Source organism: Alosa pseudoharengus, unplaced genomic scaffold (assembly GCF_046254945.1).
Source record: "Alosa pseudoharengus isolate Yale_2024_CS ecotype anadromous, Long Island Sound unplaced genomic scaffold, YU_APseudo_1.1 YU_APseudo_1.1_scf_8, whole genome shotgun sequence".
Classification (NCBI taxonomy): domain Eukaryota; kingdom Metazoa; phylum Chordata; class Actinopteri; order Clupeiformes; family Clupeidae; genus Alosa; species Alosa pseudoharengus.
The window spans coordinates 13122344-13144259 of NW_027468870.1; the positions used below are offsets into that span (position 1 = coordinate 13122344).

The 21916-nt window shown below is 39.6% G+C and overlaps 1 protein-coding gene across 1 annotated transcript; it reads left to right on the forward strand.

Annotated features, from left to right (window-relative positions):
* Window positions 1–17210: 17210 nt before the first annotated feature.
* Window positions 17211–18181, forward strand: LOC143112862 (trafficking regulator of GLUT4 1-like). The gene is made up of 2 exons (XM_076275243.1): window positions 17211–17618; window positions 17931–18181. Exons 1-2 carry the CDS (start codon window positions 17211–17213, stop codon window positions 18093–18095), a joined length of 573 nt encoding a protein of 190 aa, XP_076131358.1. The 3' UTR covers window positions 18096–18181.
* The last annotated feature ends 3735 nt before the right edge of the window (window positions 18182–21916 follow it).

Sequence of the window (21916 nt, forward strand, 5' to 3'; positions counted from 1 at the left end):
AACATTTATATAATTGAAAGACATCTAGGTCTCCATTAGTGTCTGCAACAAGATCAATTGATATAAATATATATGTTACATTAACTTAGTCATGGCAAGCAGACCTCTAGGTCTTTATTTAAGATCTCAAGCATTTAAGCTTTTAAGCTATCTGAAAGGGCAGCGGACAGGGTGGCCAAGGGGAGCATGGGTTTAGGGTGAAACATGGAAGGAGATACTTAAACAACCAAGTACTACTCATTGTAAGTATGGCAGTGCTCTTATATCATAGTAACGTGTAACTAATCTATTAGATGATGGGTTTATGGCCTTGTTTATGTACGTATGGTCAGGGCTTATTGTTTAGTGTGTATGTAGGAACTAGGAAGGAATAGCTAGCTTAATTACTAATACAGTGGACATGCATCTTAACGTCAAATGCACCAATCCAAAGAATGAAACAACACACATTAGCTGAATTATATTTGATCCAGTCAGATTGATCTGTTTTTAACAAAAGCTCTGATCAAAAAACATTTTAACTGATCAGTACGATTAAACGAAATTGAAAATGTTTCTCAAATGTAAAAACAATTTAACTGATGGATATCTGATTTATTTATTTTTTTTATACAAAAAATTAAATATACAATAGGCTATATAAGCGTCTCAATCTTTGCACCATGGTGTTAGCCGGGGGTAGGGGTGTCTTATTATATATATCGTACCTTTAAGATAGGAGGATATAGGTGGGGGAGGAGGGTCAGAATATATATTTAAATAACATTTGTTGGTTTGCATATCACAAAAAGGTAACATCCAAAAAAAGAGTTAATGTTTTGGCATCTGTGTGTAATTAGTACACATCTTGCAGTTCTGTAGCAAAGTAGTCCAAGTGACCTGAGACAGAAAGTAAGTGGCCTACTTAAGTAGATATCAGTATTTGTTATTCTCCTGATCCAGCATTTTGTTCAGTGTTTTGTTCAGACTTCTGTATCATTTCTATCAGTTTTTATTCATGCATCCGAGGTTAACATGTCACAAATAAATACTTTAATCCATCCTTACTGGCATCAATAAAAAGTTAAATCAATTTTAAAACAGGTCAAAATGTGCTACTTTTGTTGGCAGCAGCCTTGTCTAGTGCCTATGATACATTGCATGACTGAAATGTATGTGAAATTAATGGGGTGTTGGCTAGCCAAATCATCCACCTTTTTCATATGGGTTTTGTACTGAATGATATGTTAATTATAAAACATAACAAACATCTGATAATAATATGCTATTACTGTATTTTGATCATATGTTTACACTTGGAATTATTGACATTTTATCTCCAAGAACACAGAGACCACCTCTGCAATAAAGTAATCTGATCTTATTCATTGTTTTTTACATCACAAAAGTGTTCCATTTATATACACAATCCTTTCATAACTAGTAAAGAATACATCATCTCACACTGTTGATAAGCAGTAGGGTCATTATGCACTATTATGACTGTTTGTTTATTTTGTAATCAAATAAAGTGCATCTACTGTAGGCTACACTTCTTGTAGTTGATATGTATGGCTTTCAGCGAAAACACCTCAGATTGAGCAAATTGGTTTTCATTAAATTAATTACGGAGGCGATTTGTTTTGTTTTTTCCAACCAAAGTTTGAAAAGATAAAAATGTAAATGGGAGGTTAGAAAATAAATATTGCTGAATTTTGATTTGTTGTGTTTTTTAATCTTTGACATCAGTTTGAACAATTTGAACCTCATTTTAGACAATTTAGTGCTATGATGTAAGGTAATGACAATGCCTTTGCTATTCAAATCATTTCAATGCAAAGCCACTTGGCTCCCTCTGTTGGAGAATTGCTTGGCGCCCAATGTAAACCCATATTCAGAACACCACAACATACCTAGATTTTCCAGATCAGGGAACACGATCATCTTCAAGTGTACTCATTTTAAATACATTGTCTCTACTTTGGTCTTGTATCGTTTGACGTGATCGTGGTTGTCAGGTAATGAGTTTACTGAAATATCCTTTTGTTCATAACATTTTGGTACTCACAGTCCCTGAGTATGCCTTTATTTATCATAATGTCCAGACAACCAACAATACATTAACAAACTCTTAGAAGCATAGTGTGGCAGTTTTTTTTTCAGTTCTTAAGATTGTGTTATGGGGGGAGAGGTAGCCGGTAAATTCACAGACGTCAAGTAGCCAAGACACCTGATCTTTGCAGTTCACCTTACTTGGGAGGTTTGAGTGACAGCTTTCTGTCCAAGATGTAGTTGCCGCGCTGCTAAATAGCGCTTGCGACGGTTGGCTTTATACACCTCCAGCCTCTCAGCCTCTGCCTGAGGGTCGTCCAGGACTCCTTCCCACCTCAAGCTCTCAAGGGACTCTGTGCTGACCTCCGCTTTGGTTTTCTCAGCGGAAGGGGCGAGGGCTGTCTCTTGGTTCGAGACAGACTTTTTCAGCTTTTTGCTCCTCTTGCTGGTCTTGCTTTTGGTCTGGCCTCCTTTAGGCAGAGAGGAGCTGGACTTGGCATCAGGTGGCTGTTTATCTGAGGAGAACGCACACATTTTGGATTGACTTAAGACTGTATGACTCACTGGCCTTGAAAAATATATACAAACTGTTTTATTAATGGCATGTTTAACACACAATCAGCACCTTGCTAACATGGGGTAGTTAGATTACAACTTAATCCCTTAGACAAAGCTGCTATACAGCCAGTGGGGTGGGAGACATTAATGACAGTGATGTCACTGGCCATTCTACACTGACCACAAGTAGGGAGGGTCAGCTTCTTTGTCCTGAGAATTCAAAAGACTCCATCTACAGTAAATGATACAGTATGCCTTTCACAGTAATTAGTCATCTGATTATGACACTTGAGAATTAGTACAGCATAGATCCACACAGATTCCTTGTGAAGATGTTCTGCAAGATTGACCTTTAGGCCTAGCCTACTGTTTAATCTATGCTCAGTTTTTGATATCCCCCAGTAATTAATTTTGCCTGTCACATTTTTGATATTTTGATGTCTTCCCCCTATCCTTTTTTTCATATCTGGTAGGCCTGCGAGATTAATGTCCTCTGCTCTATATTGCAGTGTGGTAAATCAACAATAGGAATATAACTTACCTACTGGATCTGCAAGGCTACACCTCACATTACACTGACATTTTTAACGCAATAAGCACATAATTATAACGTGAGAGAAAATGGATTTCAACATTATGTCCAATACTTAAATATGTTGGTTTAATGTGCAGCATTGGGCCCAATATTCAGTATGTGGTTTAATGTTCTGCATTTCTCACTAGTGGGTCACTTTGACACTAAAAGTATGATTCTACGTCTGCATCATGACTCTGTGTGATATCTGTACTGTTCTTTTAAACATGATAATGTAAGGCGCCAGAGTGGATATCACTTGTTGTCTATTCTGCGTCAACAGTCATTTTCGTCATTGATTAAGGTAGACTGAATGTCTCCTGGCTTTGCCACAGTCACTGTATGATTATCTATTCTTTACTGTTGGGTACACCCTGGATAATTCTGTGTCAAGTCAAAGACGCATATTCTGGAGTACGCTGTGCTACGGGTGTGCCTCTCTCCTGTATACAGCCTAATTAAACCTTGCATCTTGATTTGTAGGCTACTTATACGTGACTTGATCTCATATTTCACTTTGGCATACAATATTTTTTACCAACAAACGTCAAAAGGAACAATACACATTCCGAGTTGCTATCATACACCATCATTAATTTAAAGCCTATTAGCCTATTTAAGTAGCCTACTACCGATGTTAAATTGGGGGTGCAGCCTTGTCTAGGCCTAGCGTAGGTTAAACTGAGTTATGGTGAGGATTTGATTATGACGAGGCAGAGCAATAGGCCTAAGTAGCGTAGCCTATTAGGTTAGGCTATGCGAAAATTAATGTAAATTAAAAAAAATGATACAGTTACAATTACACTGGGCTACTTGTAATACAATGTTACAATTTAACAATGTAACGTAGTAGGTTAGAAACCGTTACAGCCAAGCGAGTGGCTGAGACACAAACCTGTATCTTCAGAGTTCGGAGGGCTGCTGGAATCGTCTTCTTTATGTGTTCCACGATTGGACTTGTTTGCTTTCTTTTTGTCACTGTCCGACGTTTTTTCTTTCTTTTTCTTCTTCTTGCATTTGTTTTTGTCTGGTGTGATTTTCTCGTTATTATCTGAGTGAGGTGCTTGCTTCATTGATGCATTCTTATTTCGCGTAAACTTGTTTTTAGGTGGGAGAACCTCAACATCTCCTATTCCTTGACCAATATCATGTTTGTTTAAAGTAGCCATAGGCCTATAGGCTATCCACTTGGTTGCTGGATAGAGCAAAAAAAAGTAATGCAGTGCCAAACCTTGCAAACACGTCAAACGTTTACGTTAGCTAAAGCTACGACAACACTTGCATTATTTAGAAAAGATTTGTTCTGTAGCCTACATCCGGACAGAAGTCGCATAGTCAAGAGCAGAAGCAAGTTTAGCGTGTCAAAATCGTTTCAACAGCCAGTATGTGATTAGACTGTCAAAGATATTTTCTAAAAAGGTAAACTTTTCAAGCTGCTTCTTCCCATGGTAAAGCTTGAAATCAGGTGCTGGCAGCTGTCGTGAATGGAGGCATGCTACTAAGAGACGCATCTCCATGGAAACCCAGACCAACTCCTCCCATTCATTGAACTTCTCCTATTTTCCCAGAACTGCTGGATGCCTGAAATCATTCAATATAAGGGCAATGAAAAATGGCAACAAAATCGTACCAGGAACAGAAAAAAAACAAGATGTAAATGAGAATTACACAAAAAACCCTTTAGAAATGTTAATAGGCTACAGACAAAACAACTATAAGGAGATCAGAGTCAGTAGGCTTGCCCTGCAATCATCTAAGCCTGTCCATGTTTCTCATGTTCTAGTTAGCCTTACCCATATCAAATGCCTCTGATACACTTCTTATGGTGGTTGCAGTGGTTCTTATGGTGGTTACAGTGGTTGTTTCATCAGGTTCAATTACTCAATCAATCATTTTTTTATTTATATATCACCTGTCAAGCAGAATAACAATAGAAAGTGCTTATTCAGCCTCTTACCAGTTTACTGAAGTGTCATAGGCCTACTATAGCGAACTTTTAAACACCTCAAGCAAACTAATCATGGATTGACATGTGCATTGGTTAATGTTATCACAGGCTTACTGATACGCTAACTCTGGCATATATGTTTCTCTTCTTTCTCTTCTGTAGAATGCAAATTAATCTCCCCAAATCATCTCACTCAGGTAGTTTACAAGAACTGAATAAGATATCATTAGACCCAAAACCTACAGAAACGTGCAACAGAAGGACATGAGATATCTACTTTCCTGAACTTGACCCTGAAACTATTACTCAGTGTTACTCACTATCAGTGATCAATCAATAGAGTTGAAGACAGGCTACATCACAAATAATACAGTATATCTGTAGGCTAATACCAAAAACATTACAATTTCATCATTCACAATTACATCACTCTTGTCTTAAACTACCACTAGAGGGTGCAATCTCTGTGTACTTGTTCCTCAAGATGCCATTATGCATCAGCATGCATTTAAAATTTGACTTAAAGGAGCACTACAGAGTTTTGGTCCAACATTAGCGAGCTAGCTACCCAAAAAAAACATGGAAAACACCACATAGCGCCTTATTGCCACGGCTAAAAGCTTTCTGTGGTGCTAACTAGTGTCTTTTGGCGACATAGTCATACTGTGAACTGCGAACAATGTCATGTTGTGAAATATACTCTCATTTTTGGGAATGTGTGCCTATACTGAACACAGAACTGCACAGTGCATAGTACATAGTGGATGGTTGGTGTGAACAACACATGTGTTTTTCTGACCTTCACATTACGATACAATAAAAAATGAATTCGAGGATGATACCAAAACTACCTGATAAAAGCATACCTCACAAAGTGGCAAATTGTTGCTTTAACTGCTGGTCCAGTCTGCTCATAGATCCATGTTGCTGGTCCAATTCTGTTTTACACTTGTTTTACCGTTATCAAATCTTCCCTTTTTCTTTGTCCTCTGCCCCCTGCAAGTACAGTTTCGGTTTTTGGAATCTGATTAACTGACGTCCAGCCTTCTCCATCAGTGGTTGATTATACCTTGTACTCTTTTGACCAAACCAATTTCCACATCTCTGGGACCTTGGTTCTGGGTTGAAATTACTCTTTCATGAGAGGTGATTCTATGATATCGGATTTATTTGATCAATTCCTCATGATCATTTTACAAGTATCTTTTTTTAAATACAATCCTGATTGAGAGTAAGATATATTACATCAAAAATATAGATTATTTTGACTGAGTTTTTTCCTCATATAGCAGGGACAAATGCCATGCTACATGTGGGCAGAGTATTTTTATAGTAACAGGGTAGACCCTGTATTATTGAAAGAGTTCCTGGTTCCACCTGATGTAAATGATATGTTGCTGCCATTACTGTGCAGAAAATCATCACAGGCCTTGAATGGCACTTGTGTGCCACTGTGTGGTCCATGTCAGTTCCTGAGTACAAGGCTGGACTTCATTCAGAGCTTCTGGCTGTCATGAAAAGAGATGTGTAACTTCACTTTGTCATATGTAAACATAGAGCAACATCAGCGGCTTGGAAAGAAACAGGTTGAAACAACCCCTTTTTAACATTGTCCGAGTGAAAAAAAAGGCACCTATCTGGTCTCATTTAAGAGAGGCTATCTGTATTCCCATCCTTGAACAAAAAACAATGCGCTGCCTGCCACATTTAAAGCTAGGGACCTCCCTACTCCTGGGCCCAGTGCACAATTGCTCCACTCGTGTGCAGATCGACTCTTGAACCCTTGATCTGACTTGCAGCCTTGAGTCTGCAAAACTGCTGACCCTAATCAGTTCCACATTCCTGCATGTCCAGGTCACTTTCCCTTCAGGAACTGAATGCTTGCTTTACATGATACACATGCAGAATTCGGGAGGCAGAGGAGAGGCCAGTGAGTAAAGGGGAAGCCAATTCTGTTTACTTTGTTGACTTGAAACTGACAAAAGTTTTGACTCCAAGCTATTTGTTAGTGAGAAAAGGCAGCAGCATATTGATTCCTAAAAATAAAAACACTCTGATATTTAAAATTGCAATCCTGAAGCTATGGTCAAAGACAACACCACAATGTACCAATATTCATAGCACAGTGTGAAATACCGCTTACATTTGTGAACATTGACATAGATCATAGATCATAATATAGATATAGACATAGATCACTGATTCACAGGCATGTGGACCAATGCATGATCTCACATTTTTTCTCTTTCCCTACATTGCACCATGATCTTTTCAATGTTGTTGAATAATTCATGGATAAGCAAGAGGCTCAGATACTCAAATATAATTGGATCCAAAAAAAAAAAAAAAGAATTTAGAAGTGAGTTGCACTCCACAGGTAGGATGCATGATTTTAGACCTCCTATTATATGGATACATATTTTCCTAGTTAATTTCTCTAAACCTTTTCTCCACTTTGATTTGCTCTGGCTATATAGGCCTATGGGATGTAATCAGATGATGCCCTTTATGATTCTACAGGAACGTTTTTTTCTCGTATAGGTTATATTCCATTGGATGGAGGAAAAACGTCAATAAAGCGTCCACGTTTACTGGCTTAGGAGTCTTTGGTCCGCCTTATATCTCAACGAATCAGAGAAGACACTGGATGACGAAGGAAACGTTCTCAAGCTAGAGGAGACGATCGTCACAACCCCTGTTTGACGTTGTACTTCCATTGGCCAGCTGTTGTGGATCGCGTCACTGCCTTGCCAGCTGATCACAGTAAGAAACCGGCTGGACAGAGGTAGGTTAGAGGCAAAAAAAATAATACTATAAGCCGGTGCCTAACCAACTTCGTTAAATCAGAGTGCAAGCCATTTGCGGGCCCACGGGGATTTCACGCATTGCTTGCCGTTTGTAATCTTTTATAATTACGCGCAACAAGGTAGCCTACTCCAATCTGTAACTGCCCTTGAGTTTAGGCGAGGCAAATAGTTATGAGTGTGCTCTACAGGATTAACCAAACGTATCGATGACTGAGGTGTGGCAGTTAAAGATCAGTTTGAAACGATACCCCTGCCGAGAGGTTGAGCGCCTGTAGAATGTAAGTAAAACTATTGAAGTGACCCAGTTGTTGTCAGTCTGATGTTAGACTCACAAAAAGTCTAAACATCTTACGTAAATTCGATTTTACAACTGTGAGTCAACTCAAAGTCATAGAAACTTCTCCTTGTGCTGTTATGTTAGCCTACTTTGTCTCTGCTAACATGATAAATGACCGACGTCGTTATCTCATGACTGCCTAACCTTTGAATCTGAAATGTTTTAGTCATGACGTGAACCCCCTGTAATAGCCTGCTCTAGTCCAAACAGTGATTAACAACGATTTCAAAATAGAATAGCCTATGTAAGTGACTCCCATAACATGCCAATTAAATTGTTTCTTTAACTGAAACGAAACAATTAGGCTACAGAAAAAAACAGGCTATCCTACAAAAACTGAAAACGTCTCCAAACTGCATGATGCTGGCTCTAAGGACTCAGATTTGCTATGAGTCGCCATATTTGACAATTTAAATGTAACAATCATGTAATTCTATGTTTGTCATCATGCAATACAGTAGGCCTAACAGGCCTCCAGTAGGTAGGCCCATATAAATTGCCCGTGAGGGGAAAATGGATTCTGATTAAACGAATTAAGATCCAGCCTATTGTCCGATTTGGATCTATATGTTAGTCTATCTAACAGTTCCAAAGTTTGAGTAGGCCGCGTTTTGGTCTGGTTGCAGACTCGGGCCTAAAAGGAGCCGATTGACTTTAAGCGGAAAATGAATGTAGCCTAGGCTATATGATTTATTGTGCTTAGTTCGCGTTGTGAAGCCCTCAATACACCCAGATTTGTTTAGTTTCGTTTCTTTCGCATCACACATCATCCATCGATCTGCGTAACTCATTTGCTTACACAAAGCTGCTGTCAATGCTGTGAAAACTACTAACCTCTGACAGGGGGAAGGAATTCCGGGGCCACACCCTTTTTGGGCGGTTGCGCATACGGAAATTTTATGTACCGGTGGCATTGTGAATGTTGCATGTAAGTTCTTCATTAACTGTACATTTGCTTAAGAGTTATTTTCATTTCGACAAGGTGTAGCCTACACACCATTTGAGACGACACATCCCCCATGTGTTTGGAAGGGAAATTGTCTTGGCAAGTGTCACAAAAAGAAAGCAATATTGTGTTTGGATAACATCTTTTTGTCATATCTAGGTCTTGTCCAGTTAACTGTTCAGACTGTCTGTCTGGGATAAATTGCATAATGCTCTCTTGTGCAACAACGTTGTGTGTTGTTGCCCTTAGGGGGCTCTACCCATTGGAAAACTGCTGACCCTTTTCGATCAGGATCGCACAGGTACAGGTTCCAAGAAGGTACTATGGTGTGGAGTACATAATTTGTGTAGTCTTTGCAATGGAGAGCAATATCTTTTGATTCATGTCTACACAGGCGTGTGTGTGTGTGTGTGTGTGTGTGTGTGTGTGTGTGTGTGTGTGTGTTGGGGGTGGGGGAGTCCTGGGGGTTACAAAGTGAGTAAGCAAAGGATCAGTTGAAAGCTGAATGAGAGAACTCTGAGGTCATAACAGACCAGATGGTGCTGACAAACGATGAGCTGTTTTGACATCTGCTACAGCATGAATAGAGCTAGTATGCCACTGTAAAGAATGAAAAGAGAGTGCACAGATTGACTGATAGGGAATGGCACACCATGGGCTCAAGGCACCTTATGGCAAAGTTGGATGAGGGTGGTTTTGGGGTCGGCTGAAGTCTGGGACTGTGAAATACTGGCAGGGGCGACCAAGCAAGTCTGTGGAATTTCAGACATATGCACTAGGAATTCTTGGAATGTTAAGCATTCAGAGCTGAGAGGAGAATAAGGGTGGGAGGGAAAAAGAAAGAGAGAGAGAGAGAGAGAGAGTTGAGTGGGAGTGGTGGGGAAGTGTAGCAGAGAGAGAGAGAAGTGAAGTGAGAGATCTATAACATATTAACATGTAGAATTGAAACCTAGAATAGTGAAGCTCTGCAGTTAGTGCACACAGCACAGAAACCCCATGTCGGTGGAATGCATTAGAAATGTCCTCTGATGTTTATCACAATTGTACTGGCTGGATTGGACTAACTGGGTGAACTAAAATGATTGCACTATACTGCAGGGTTCCTTTAGATGGCATCATCACTAGGCTACTACTAATACTTCACATTGCATTAGATTTGTAGGAAAACCATTAAGATTATTCCCTGCATAGGGTGTGGAGCCCTTGTAAGTGTGTACCCTTTCTGTAAAGAATTATACAGGAAGAGCACAGTTTATCCTGACCTTCCTCCACCAGCACCCTTCCTCCCACCACTCCTATCCCTGGCCCATCCTGAAAAGACTTCCCCGCCAACATGGGAGCTCAAGATTAAAAGAATTCTTGAGATGACTGCTTGTTTCTTGTCCGTCACCTCCATGACGTGGCTATTGTGTTGTCGGATTTCCTGCACCATCTGTGCAGCATATTCACAGGCTTGTGTATAAAACAGAGTGGTGGTGGTGGCTAGATGGGTTAAAGGAGCCTGAGCAAGGTTGAGAAGGCTGCAGACTATGGCAGGATGATGTGCACATTGGTGCATTATGCATAATGTATATGTATATGTATATGTATGTATGTATGTAGATGTACTCAAAAACTAGGTCTCTAGTATGCCAGTATCAATGTCTAATATATATATTAATATTAATCTATTCTCTCCATAAATGTTACATAAGTGTATCCTGTAAGTCATTCTAAACAGATTTTATCACAATTTATTCATATCAGGAAAATATGAATTTATGATGTGTCTGTATATAGCAACTCCTTCAATTGAAAGATGTCTTCTCTTAATGACCATTGCTCTTCTCTCAATAAGTGCCAACATGATGGCTCTTTGGTGAGTGCATAAGGTACCACCTGCCATTGCAGATGGTTTCCCCTCAGATATGAAGACTGAAGACTACTGCTGCCTGCCTGCCTGTCTTGGATCCCTGGCTGCTCCACTGCAGTTCTTCACTGGCATGCTTTACTGAGTATGAGCGAAAGCTGCCAGCTGAAGAACTGTTGTGGGTTGCTCTGACCTGCGGTGGCATCGTTCACGAGAGACTGGGAGGTCAGACTGAGCTGAGATTTTGAACACAGTGCTCTCTCCTGCCGTAATGGTTTCTATTTATCTTCTGTCATTACAGCACACAGACATATTTTACATGCTGGACCTCTGTAAGGTTGGACCACTAGAGTTGCTCAGTGATGTTTTGGCTCTGTCATGAGGAAATGATGAGCACATTGACATTTCCATGTCAGTCTAAATGTAAATTGCTTTGGATAAAAGCAGCAGTTAAACAAATAAATGTAAATGTAAACAAATGTTATTTCTGTTGTTTGAGGGACAATAAAGTGAAAGTGCTTGTGAGACTGTCTACTCACTGGTGAGAGAGGTAACAGTATCTTCTTGTGCCCAAAATCCTACACTCTTTGACACTTAAATCATGTGCTTTGTGATATCTGATAAAATTAAGGAGGCATGATCCTTCAAAGAGAAAAACCAAATATAGAACTCTACCATAGACACAAATAGGCTCTCTGCTACACAATGTGGGTGAAGAGAGAATGGGGGGGGGGGGGGGGTCAAGAGAGGGGAAAGGAGTGGGATAAAAATAAGGCTGTTGGATGATAATGATGTCAGACAATACCCATGTGTGTGTCATCGCACTGACCACTTGCGTCATGACTCAATCGGCGGATATAATTGGGATAAGCGTAGGGACTCTGTAGTCTCTCCTAGCGTTATGGTGCATTCATGCCACTTGGGAATGACAAGGACCGTCCCCGTGGCTACTACACAACAAAGGTTAAAACATACACTCACTAATCCTAAATAAACAACTGTATTTGCTTAAAATGTAGTGTAAGACGCTTGTGAAAGAAAGATATACAGCTTTAAAGTAACAAAAATGGCAAATTCCCAAGTTCACATTAAAACTATTGGACATGAAAGGCCACATGGACTACAAACGAACTACAACGTGACGACAAAAGTAATGACAAGCCCCTAACTATCCTGAATTTCCCCTTGGGGATCAATAAAGTATTTATCTATCTATTTATCTATCTATCTATCTATCTATCTAACTGGGCAACTCTGTTAGCAAACCTAGCGTTCATGGGCTTCGGAAAAACCTATTTCCCTGTGAAAACATCATCATTCTGCATCATTCACGTCACGTAATGTGTGAGTCAGAGGTCGGAAACTGGGGCTAGATTTTGCTAACAGAGTTGCCCAGTTAGGGGCTCGTCATTACTTTTGTCGTCACGTTGTAGTTCGTTTGTGCTCTCGCGAGAACTCTGGATTTCCAGGGTACATGAACACTCGCTGTGGGAAAAACCGTAATCACGGGGGGGGGGTCATTCCCAGGTTCCATGAATGCACCATCTAACCATAGCCATTTTCCCCTTCCATTTCAAAGTAAGACTGCACTTAATGCATTTTAGTCCACTCTACAACCACCACATGCGGTTAATGGATGGCAATCAGGCTAAATGATCTCGCCCTTTTTCATACATGGAAAAGGTCTGCATGTGAAGCATTTGATGGCCAACGTTTACACTCGAGTTCTAAATGGTCGTGGTCACGCTGAATGGGTCTATCTGTTTGGAAAATAATTCTCAGTTCAGTTCTCTTTATGATGCTCTTCTCTCTTCTTGGTAATGTGAATAGTCTACTGACTCTTCTCTTCTGCCGGTTTTTAAACATGGAGCTTGTTGACATCTTGGTCACATCCTGCCTGGTAATACCCAATCAAAACCAGTGTTGGGAGTAATGCGTTAAAAAAAGTAATGTAATTACAGTAATGCATTGCTTTTTGCTGTAATGCAGTAATGTAAGGCATTACCAATACAATTTCAGTAATATTTTACTGAATTTTATTTTACTAGCTATTTTACTAGCTCAGTCATTATGCCATACCACATCACCTCCTGCCTTGTAATGAGCTGCATTGAACACATGAAGATCTATTAAGAACACCAAATAGTGTAGTAGTGTAATGCCTTACAATTCAAAGAGAGTAATATTGTAATGTAACAAATTACTTTGAGATGACAGTAAGTAATAAATCATGCATACGCACTGATCAGCACTAAGTCAAAGCCGAGCCCTGCCCATCACTTTATCGTGGCCTGCACTCATATATACTGATATCTATGGCCTGCACTGAAGTACCTACACAGAGGCAGGGACTCGAAGTTCCCGGAGTGTCGCGTTTCGTGTAGCCTAATTGAAAACGAATCAAATAGCCCCGGCCCCGTAAAACTAAATTCCAGTTCCTATAGTGGAAACGGCCCTAATGTCATATCATGTTTAGACAGAATATGAATCATGGAAATAAGGAACATTTATGAAATATTTTTCAATACCTTTTCCACTTAAGCAATATGACACAAGTGAGTTGGTATATTAAGTGGTGTAAATAAATCATTATGATTCACAACATGCTTCTCGCGGTCTGCAGGTGTGTCAGGAGGCAGGGCTAGAGCATCTATTCTACTTGTTGATGAGCTGTACTGACCTGCAGATGTCTCCTCAGCTAAAAGGTTTTAAGTAGCATACAGTAAAAAAAATTCTTAGGAGGAACACCGTGTTGCTTCCTGTATGTTTTTTTCCCTGCTACTGCACAAATTGAAAAGAGTGCTAATTATTCTCACCACTAGATGTCATCTGTAGACTGCCGAATTATCTGTCAATGCCCATCGAAACACTCCAGGGAGGTTAACGGTAGCTTAAAGTATCTTAATCATGATTCAAAATTAAAATATAAAAAATGTTATTTAATTATTTTTAGCTAATAACATAAATGGAGAAAAGGGACAATTTCAGGCAACATAGTTGCTGTTCCTTAACTGGAACAAATGCATCTAACCGCAGATGGGCACTAAAGACATCACAATGACTATTTTGCTAGACCTATATATAGGGAAATAGGCCTAATTAAAATAACATACAAAGGAACCATGACATATCAAGCACTGTATCTTGATCAATGAAGCCGACAACGAAGGCCATCAACATACCTGGACACCTTTATCTCCCAAAGATACATAGGCTACATGCACACATGTGACATTATCATACAGTTAAAGTATTTTCTGTAGGGTGGATTAAGGTATATTGGGACATTTTTTGTATTTTTATCTTCTGAGCTTAATATTGTCATTGTCATCATGATATTTTATTAATGCATGGCTCACTATTTTAGTTCAGTTGTCACAAAACTATTTTTAAGCGACATGTTTGGTAATATGGGACAGTATGTTTGGTAATTTGGGACACCGACTTGTGGGTGTAAATGAATGTATTGAACTATAATTAAACATGTTAAATAATGTTTTAATGGATTTGTTATCCATAAATATATATTTAGGTTATGCATTATGTGTAATCTTCTGATTTGGTTAGATTATAGATTATTATTACGTCCAGAAACATCAGATTTAGACTATTGACTAAGAGAAATTAGGCCTTCAGCAGGAATCCAACAAGTCTTTTGAAAAAACAATAACATTTTATTTATATTTGGTAGAATTAAATGTTTTCATATATTCAACAAGTCATGTAACAATAATACACAATCAACAGCACACAAATGCATCAATAGGCTACTGGTGACACCACCCACGAGGACACAAAATGATCCTGTAAACCAGTTTCATCGCAGTTCCACACATGAGACGGAACATCTTGAAGGCTTGAAGGCCATGTCCTCATAGGTCTTAAACCATTGGCTGACGACTACGGGGTTGAAACAAGCAGCCCGAGCCGCAGAAAGGGCCTCTGGCTTCCTCAGACCAAGACGGCAATGTCTCTTCATGAAGGCCTTAAACCAATAGTGGCCTGCCTGACCTTCGCCCTCAGAAAAACCTTTTAATCCATTTGCCTGTGCAAACTGAAAAGCAAGCTTCTGGATTTCTGGCTTCCTCATTGGAAAACCTCATCTTGCTAGGTTTTTGATTATCTCTGCTAATTTAGCCTCATCCTGCTCTGACAGAACTGGCTTTCGTCCTGCTACATGCTTATGTCCTTTGAGCACACCTTTACCCGTCTTTGGAGGGTGGATTTTGGGACATTCCAGGCCCTGGCAAGATAACAGAGCTGAGGTCTGTTGCCTGCCCTTTCCAGTTCCCTGTAGCCTACTCCTGCAATGCTCCCTTCATTCTGCTCTCCTTCCACATGTTGTACTTTCCCTTTAATTTTCCCTGTTTGTTCACTCTCCCTTGCACCTCACTCTCCCTTGGTCTGTCTGTCTTTTTCCTGGGTGCCATTCTATTCTGTAAAATGAATTAGTTTCATAGATGAGAACAAACTCATAGATTAGGCAAAGTGCAGAAGAGTCCACACCAAATACATTAACGCTAGGCTAGGTTTACTAGGCTAGGCTAGTTTACTAGGCTAGGTTGCTTCAAAGATCAATTAATATGTCTCATCACTACCACACAAGGTCTAAATATGCTTTTACTTCATTGTTTTAACAACATAGCCTTTATTATTACTAATTTGTCAGGATATTATTGACATAAAATGATCTGACCCAAATTACAAGGCCCACTACACTCAGCTCTGACTGTTAACAACCTTAGCCTCTAATTTCATCTGCTAGTTGTCTAGGATACATCACTGAGGTTTTGTGTTGTTATAAATGTGACTTTTTCACTTTTAATAAGGTTATTTATGACTAAACTATTGACACATTTCATTGTATACCCAAAAAAGGTTGTCCCAAATTACCTGAAACATGCTGTCCCAATTTACCACACCATGTTTGGTAATTTGGGACAACAAGAAAATGCTCAAATTAAATTAATATAAACATAATTTCAAAACAATGATTGTTTATTTTAGTGCAATATTACATCAAACATATTTGCTCAACATTGATGTCAACATTTAATTAATCATACACACTTTATAGCCTTATATTAAAATCCACCTAAAGCACATGTCATTTTTCTTACCTCTTGATTTTGGGGGTCAACTTCCTGTTTGATGCTGACCACACCCCGCTGTCAGATGTCACCTACATTATGTCATGTGACTTTAATTATATGCTTCCTAAGCAATGTATTACTACCCCTAACTTTACCATAGCCCTTTCAAGGCAGAATTAAAATGCTTTTTCCTTATGCTGTCCCAAATTACCTGATGTCCCAATATACCTGAAGTCACCCTAGGCTACTTTGAAAATCAAGAAACTACAATAATGAAAACGAAGTCATATATCAGCTTTTTTAGAAATATAACTTAAGCTACTAACTATTAATTGGACATAGTCAAGTCAACCATCACACTAATTTGTGCAATTATATTCCCGTGACAAGTCAAGTTGAAATGACAGGGTTATGAAAACCTCTCAAATGTTTATTTGGGTCTTTTGGACCTGGTGGATCCGGTCAGTGAACGGATCTTGCCTTTTTTCCCTCTTTCAACTTCATGAGTAGCCGAACGATATCTTGTCTTTATCAGGCAGGCTTATTTTCACTTTTGATATTTGACGCAAGATAGGGCACATCACGCGGTATTCAGCGGAATCGTCCTGTTTTCTCTTTAAGAAGCCAGCTGCGAGAGAGATGTGAAAGGCCGGTAGTTCACGATCATCACCGGAGATCTTCTCAGAAGTTTGGAGTCGGAAAGGGAGGGGTGAGGAAACCGAGTGGTCTTTGTCAGTGTAGTCTCGTTGTTGTGTTTTTACAAGAATTGTCAACAAAGACAGTAAGGTAATTTTACACAACAATAGAGACCATTTCGTTGGCTACAGTTTTTCTAACCATATGCGATATTTATTTTCGCTAAAACGGCAAAAAGTGTATCCTGTTTAAATATTGATGGGAAGCTTCTCAACGTTCGTCAAGTAAGCACCCTTTTTTCTTGTTATTAGTGGGTTACTCTGGGGCTTCTGTGGGACAGGGTAGGCTATGAATGCTACCCAAGATATGCAGTTTAAAATGGAAAGTAGACTATACCTAACTTGTACATGAATTATAATATGTTTTCAGCAATGGCCATCAACACAGACGTCGCCTATGAAAAAGACATGCTAGGGGAGAGTGAGAGCGGAGCTCCTCATCATGCGGTCTACAAAGATACACAGAAACTTCTGGGTGTGTCAGCCTCGGAGGAGAGTGAAGGACACTCTTTGAAACCTTTGGATTCACTTTCTCTCAGTATACGAGGCAGTGTGAGGTCACTGAATGCTGAACAAAACGGACGCAGATCACCTATGAAGTCCGGATCTATTGGAAACATAGCGGTCCCGTCCCCTTCTCCGTCTCGGCTCAGCTTTAGTCGCGCATCATCTCCCGGTCCTCAGGCACCCGCTCCGCCTAATTATCTTTGGCTCGCATTGCTATCCTGCTTTTGTCCTAGTTTCCCATTAAATTTGTTCGCGCTTTATTATTCACACACGGTAAGTGCTGCTGTATGGAACCGAGTGGCATCACTTTGGCATCATGGGTGGACAGTTTAGAGACAGGTGCATCAGAGAGGGTGCGGTCGGATTCGCCCATTCAAACAATAGTTAGGCTACTTTAGCTCCAGTTGGCCAGCCAGTGACCAGTTGTCATGATCAGCAGTATAAACAGCTGTGGAATATGCCCACACAAAGCCTATAGAATCAATTTGGAGGGCTTCTATTGATTATTTTTCTGTTATAAAGTATCTGATGCGGTTGACCAGAGATGGCATTAATCAGTGCTTTGCAACTTTGTTTCCTCTGTAGTCACGGTCACTGCAGCAGGTTGGGGATAATGATGGCGCAAGACGGTTGGGAAAACTTGCACGACTTCTGAGCATCATTGCCATCCTTGTCGGTGTAGCTGTTCTCCTCTATATCATAATTGGAGGTACAAAAGTACTAACACATAAGCATACATGCATGCATTAACCTGTTGAGGAGTACGGTCACAAATATGTGATTAGAATGTTCGCAAACCGAGAGTTCCACATTATGATGTCACAATTACCCTCAGAGATTTCCTCCATAGACTGTATAAGGAACACTGACACTATAGATTGTTTGCGTAGAATTCTAGAAGGAACCAGGAAAATAATTCACTCCTCAGCAGGTTAATCTTAAAATATTTCACTTGTAATGTCAGGACATAGGACCATGTGGTATCTATTATTGATTATGTGTTGGTATACTGAAGAAATTGGCCTTCTGACATAACTGGTAGCTTGTTGAATTATATCACTACCATGTCTTAATTTTTATCAATATTCCTGGATCTCCATTGAAAAAAAGCTTTTAGATTAGGCTAATTGGCCAACTTTGTAGCATTAAAACTCATGAATGTTGAATTGTATGGGAATGTTGTTATAGTGGTAGGCTATGCAATTAGACATGATCTGACTCTCTTTCTCTCTCTCTCTCTCTCTCTCTCTCTCTCTCCCTTGATACATTTTTTCCCTCCCCAAATGGATCTACATTTTTGTGTGTGGTTATGTCTGCTCTCAGAGGCAAATGGCATATTTTGAATTGAACAACAATGTGAGAAAATGTGTCCAAAGAAATGGGTGGAGAATAAAGATAATTATGCTTTTGCTTTGTTTAATTATATTGAGGAAAATTTCGCCAAGAAAAGGGCGAGTTATGTCTACAAGGGTTATGTTGATTCCCCAAACAAGACCAGGCCAAGCCACAGGGTATACATCATCATTCAAAAAGTTGTGTTCGAAATGTTCACTCGTTCACTACTTAATCAGCCATAGCAAGCACTAGTGAGTGAGTTAGTGAACGAGAGAACATTTCGAACACAGCTATAGATACACACCTCTGTAGCAAAGCTACACAAGCACCCAAATGGTGTGCAAGATGCTGAGAACTTTGACTACAGAGTTTCAACCAAAGATGGATACAAAGAGGATGTTTGAAGCTAGTGTGTTTTCTATTTTTTATATGTCAATAGGTGTGTCTCTCTCTGTATGTATGTGTGTGTGTGTGTGTGCATGCTGTTTGTTTTTGAACATTCCAAATCTGCTACAGCACCCTCCACATTTGTTAAAAATCATATTTTGCCACTTAATCTTGTATGAAATTAAAACAAAGGGGGAAAGGAAGTAAATCTGAAAATACACACCCCCACACACACACACACACACACACACACTTATGTATCTGTTCTTTACAGAATATATCCGGATTGGCCAGATTGATAGGTCCTCTCTTGAGGAATTTCTTCTGAAGCTCACCCCACTGGTTTTCTATGGAATTTGGATGAGGAAACTGAGATAACCATGGCAGAAACTTGATTTTGTGTTTACTAAACCATTTTTGCATTGATCTTGACATTGATCTGTTTTGTATCGTTGACCTGCTGGATGATCCAATCATGACCTACTTTTAGTGTCTTGGCAGGCATCCATATTTGGATTTAAAATGCCCAGCTATTTCATTAAACCAATAACTCTAATGAGGCATCTGAATTGTGTATTCTCTTGTCTTTCCCATGTTAAAAAAATGGTGTTTGCCCTCGGTGTGATGATAGGGATGCCAATAAATGTGAAGGGTGCTGTATATTAGACCTTTGGGCTGGTTGATCTATACCATTTTCTATACAATATTTCTGATATGTGTTGGTTGGGCTTGCATGTGCATTGAAATGTCGCATGTGCATCTACTTATCTCTGAAAACAAACAACTGCACGATGGCTACCTCAGCTTACCCATACACAGACGGTGTGATTAAAGATCAAGGTAGTTAAGGACTGTAGATTCTTATCAGGCATGGTACTACTGCAACCACATGCTGTCTTTTATTTGAATGTTTCTGATGATGATCTTGGAAAAAATTCCTTCAGAGCACTCACTTGGAGCACTCCTTACTAAAATGCTTGCAGTTGGGGTAAATTTATCTTAAATCTGTTGAAATACTAACTGTGAATTAACTGTATTCGTATTTACTATTTGCACTATCAACAATATGTTTTATCTGGGAATCAAGAAGTATCAACATGCTGATGGCCAGTACACTATTGTGGTATCTCTTATTGTCACATGGACTCCAAATGTATTACATTTGCTCTGTGGATATCATCCAGCATGTCTCAAATAAACATGAAGAAGCTTATAAACTTCTATAATTGTGCTTCATCCATTTTTAATGATTAACTCAACCAATAAATCCCTGTGGTGTGTTTTGATCAGAGATGTAAAAGTCCGGCTTCAGAAAGTAAAAGTCCTGCCATGTATTGGTTCTACCTGTGCGTTTAAGTTTAGTGATTTCACTAATTAGCTGATTTACCTGGCTTAAGACAGAGACTTTCTAATGACAAGACACAGCACTCAAAGAATCTCCCATAGACATGTATAGGGTAAGTTCGTAATGCAAACATTGCAGTTGTCTACACATATTCCACCCTTTCCACATGCCAAACGACATGTGAATACATTGTGCCAATCATGTGGTATGTTGTGAATACATCGTGCCAGTCATGTGTTATGATCTCGCAGCTGGAGCGAGGTTGGTGTGTCGTGATTCGTAAAGCATTTCACACGCGCAGTTATACCCGAAATAGATGCCCAAAAAGCGTTGCAATATGGCTGCCGAGTGGAGGGACTTGCCTAAAAGGACTTTGCTTAAGAGTTGTGCTAATTAGAATCAGCTGATTAAATGAATGGTTGGAACAAAAATGTGGCAAAACTTTTACTTTCTGAAGCGGGACTTTTACACCTCTGGTTTTGATACTGTGATGGAAATACGAATGAGAAAGCCTATAGTGATACTGTATATTGGAAAGTAAATTAATTATTTCTGTGCCGTATCGAAAGGGCTACTTCTGTCATTGCAGTTAATTTGGCTACAACAGTAGGTTCTTACTGTATGACTGCATTAGGTCACATAAAGCAAACTGCACACCTTATTAGGTGAATTAAAGATGTCAGAAGATCAGTGATTCAGCGGTACCACATGTGCTGCCAGTAGCCTGAATGCCCAAAGCAACAAAAACAAAATCATCAACAAAGCACCCTACATGCGCAAAAAAATCTGGGGTTATCAAGCAGGCACCTTCCTTCATTTGTGTTTAAATGAATTTAGCCCACAACACACCCAGAAGGCTTAACAGTAGTGTCTAGTGATTCTTCTCACGGACCAGAAAGTAGTTGAACGCCTTCCAGAACAGACTGTGAGGCACAGATGAAAAACCAATTGCAAGCTCCAAAAAGTCTCTACCTTCTGCCTTCGCCATCTGAAGGCAAATCATTTTTACTTTAAGTTGGAGACCAACCTTGCCACAACTATAAAGAAAATCTTTCCTTCAACATTATAATTATGGTTATGGTTGTGGTATTTAGCTGACACTTTCGTCCAAAGTCATGTCACATTAAGTTGACTTATAGGTCAAAACTGACCAATGGTTGCTGTGTTCTCCTAAAAATATCACCTGCCCGGTGCCACATCTTTGGAATTGTTCCTTTTTCCCATACAATCACCATGCACGTCCTTAGAAATGTCAGAACACCACACTCCCCTTTATAGACCAGATAAGCTATCCCACTATGGCCAGGAGAGAATGCAGCCCTTTCACAACACAACCTCTGGCACCTCTTTCCCCCTTGGCCTCATCCAATGGTGAACCTGTCTCTCCAAATGGAGAAATGTCGCAGGTAACACAACATTTACATGGGCACAAATACATCAAAATGTATTTCCAAATAAAATACCAAATACCCACCTTAAAAATATCAAAATAAACTACAAAATA

Excerpts from the sequence above, each read along its gene's own strand:
- LOC143112862 (XM_076275243.1), top strand. The coding sequence starts at position 17,211 with ATGGCCATCAACACAGACGTCGCCTATGAAAAAGACATGCTAGGGGAG. Across the intron at positions 17,619-17,930 it reads CGCTTTATTATTCACACACG|TCACGGTCACTGCAGCAGGT; the intron begins GTAAGTGCTGCT and ends TTTCCTCTGTAG.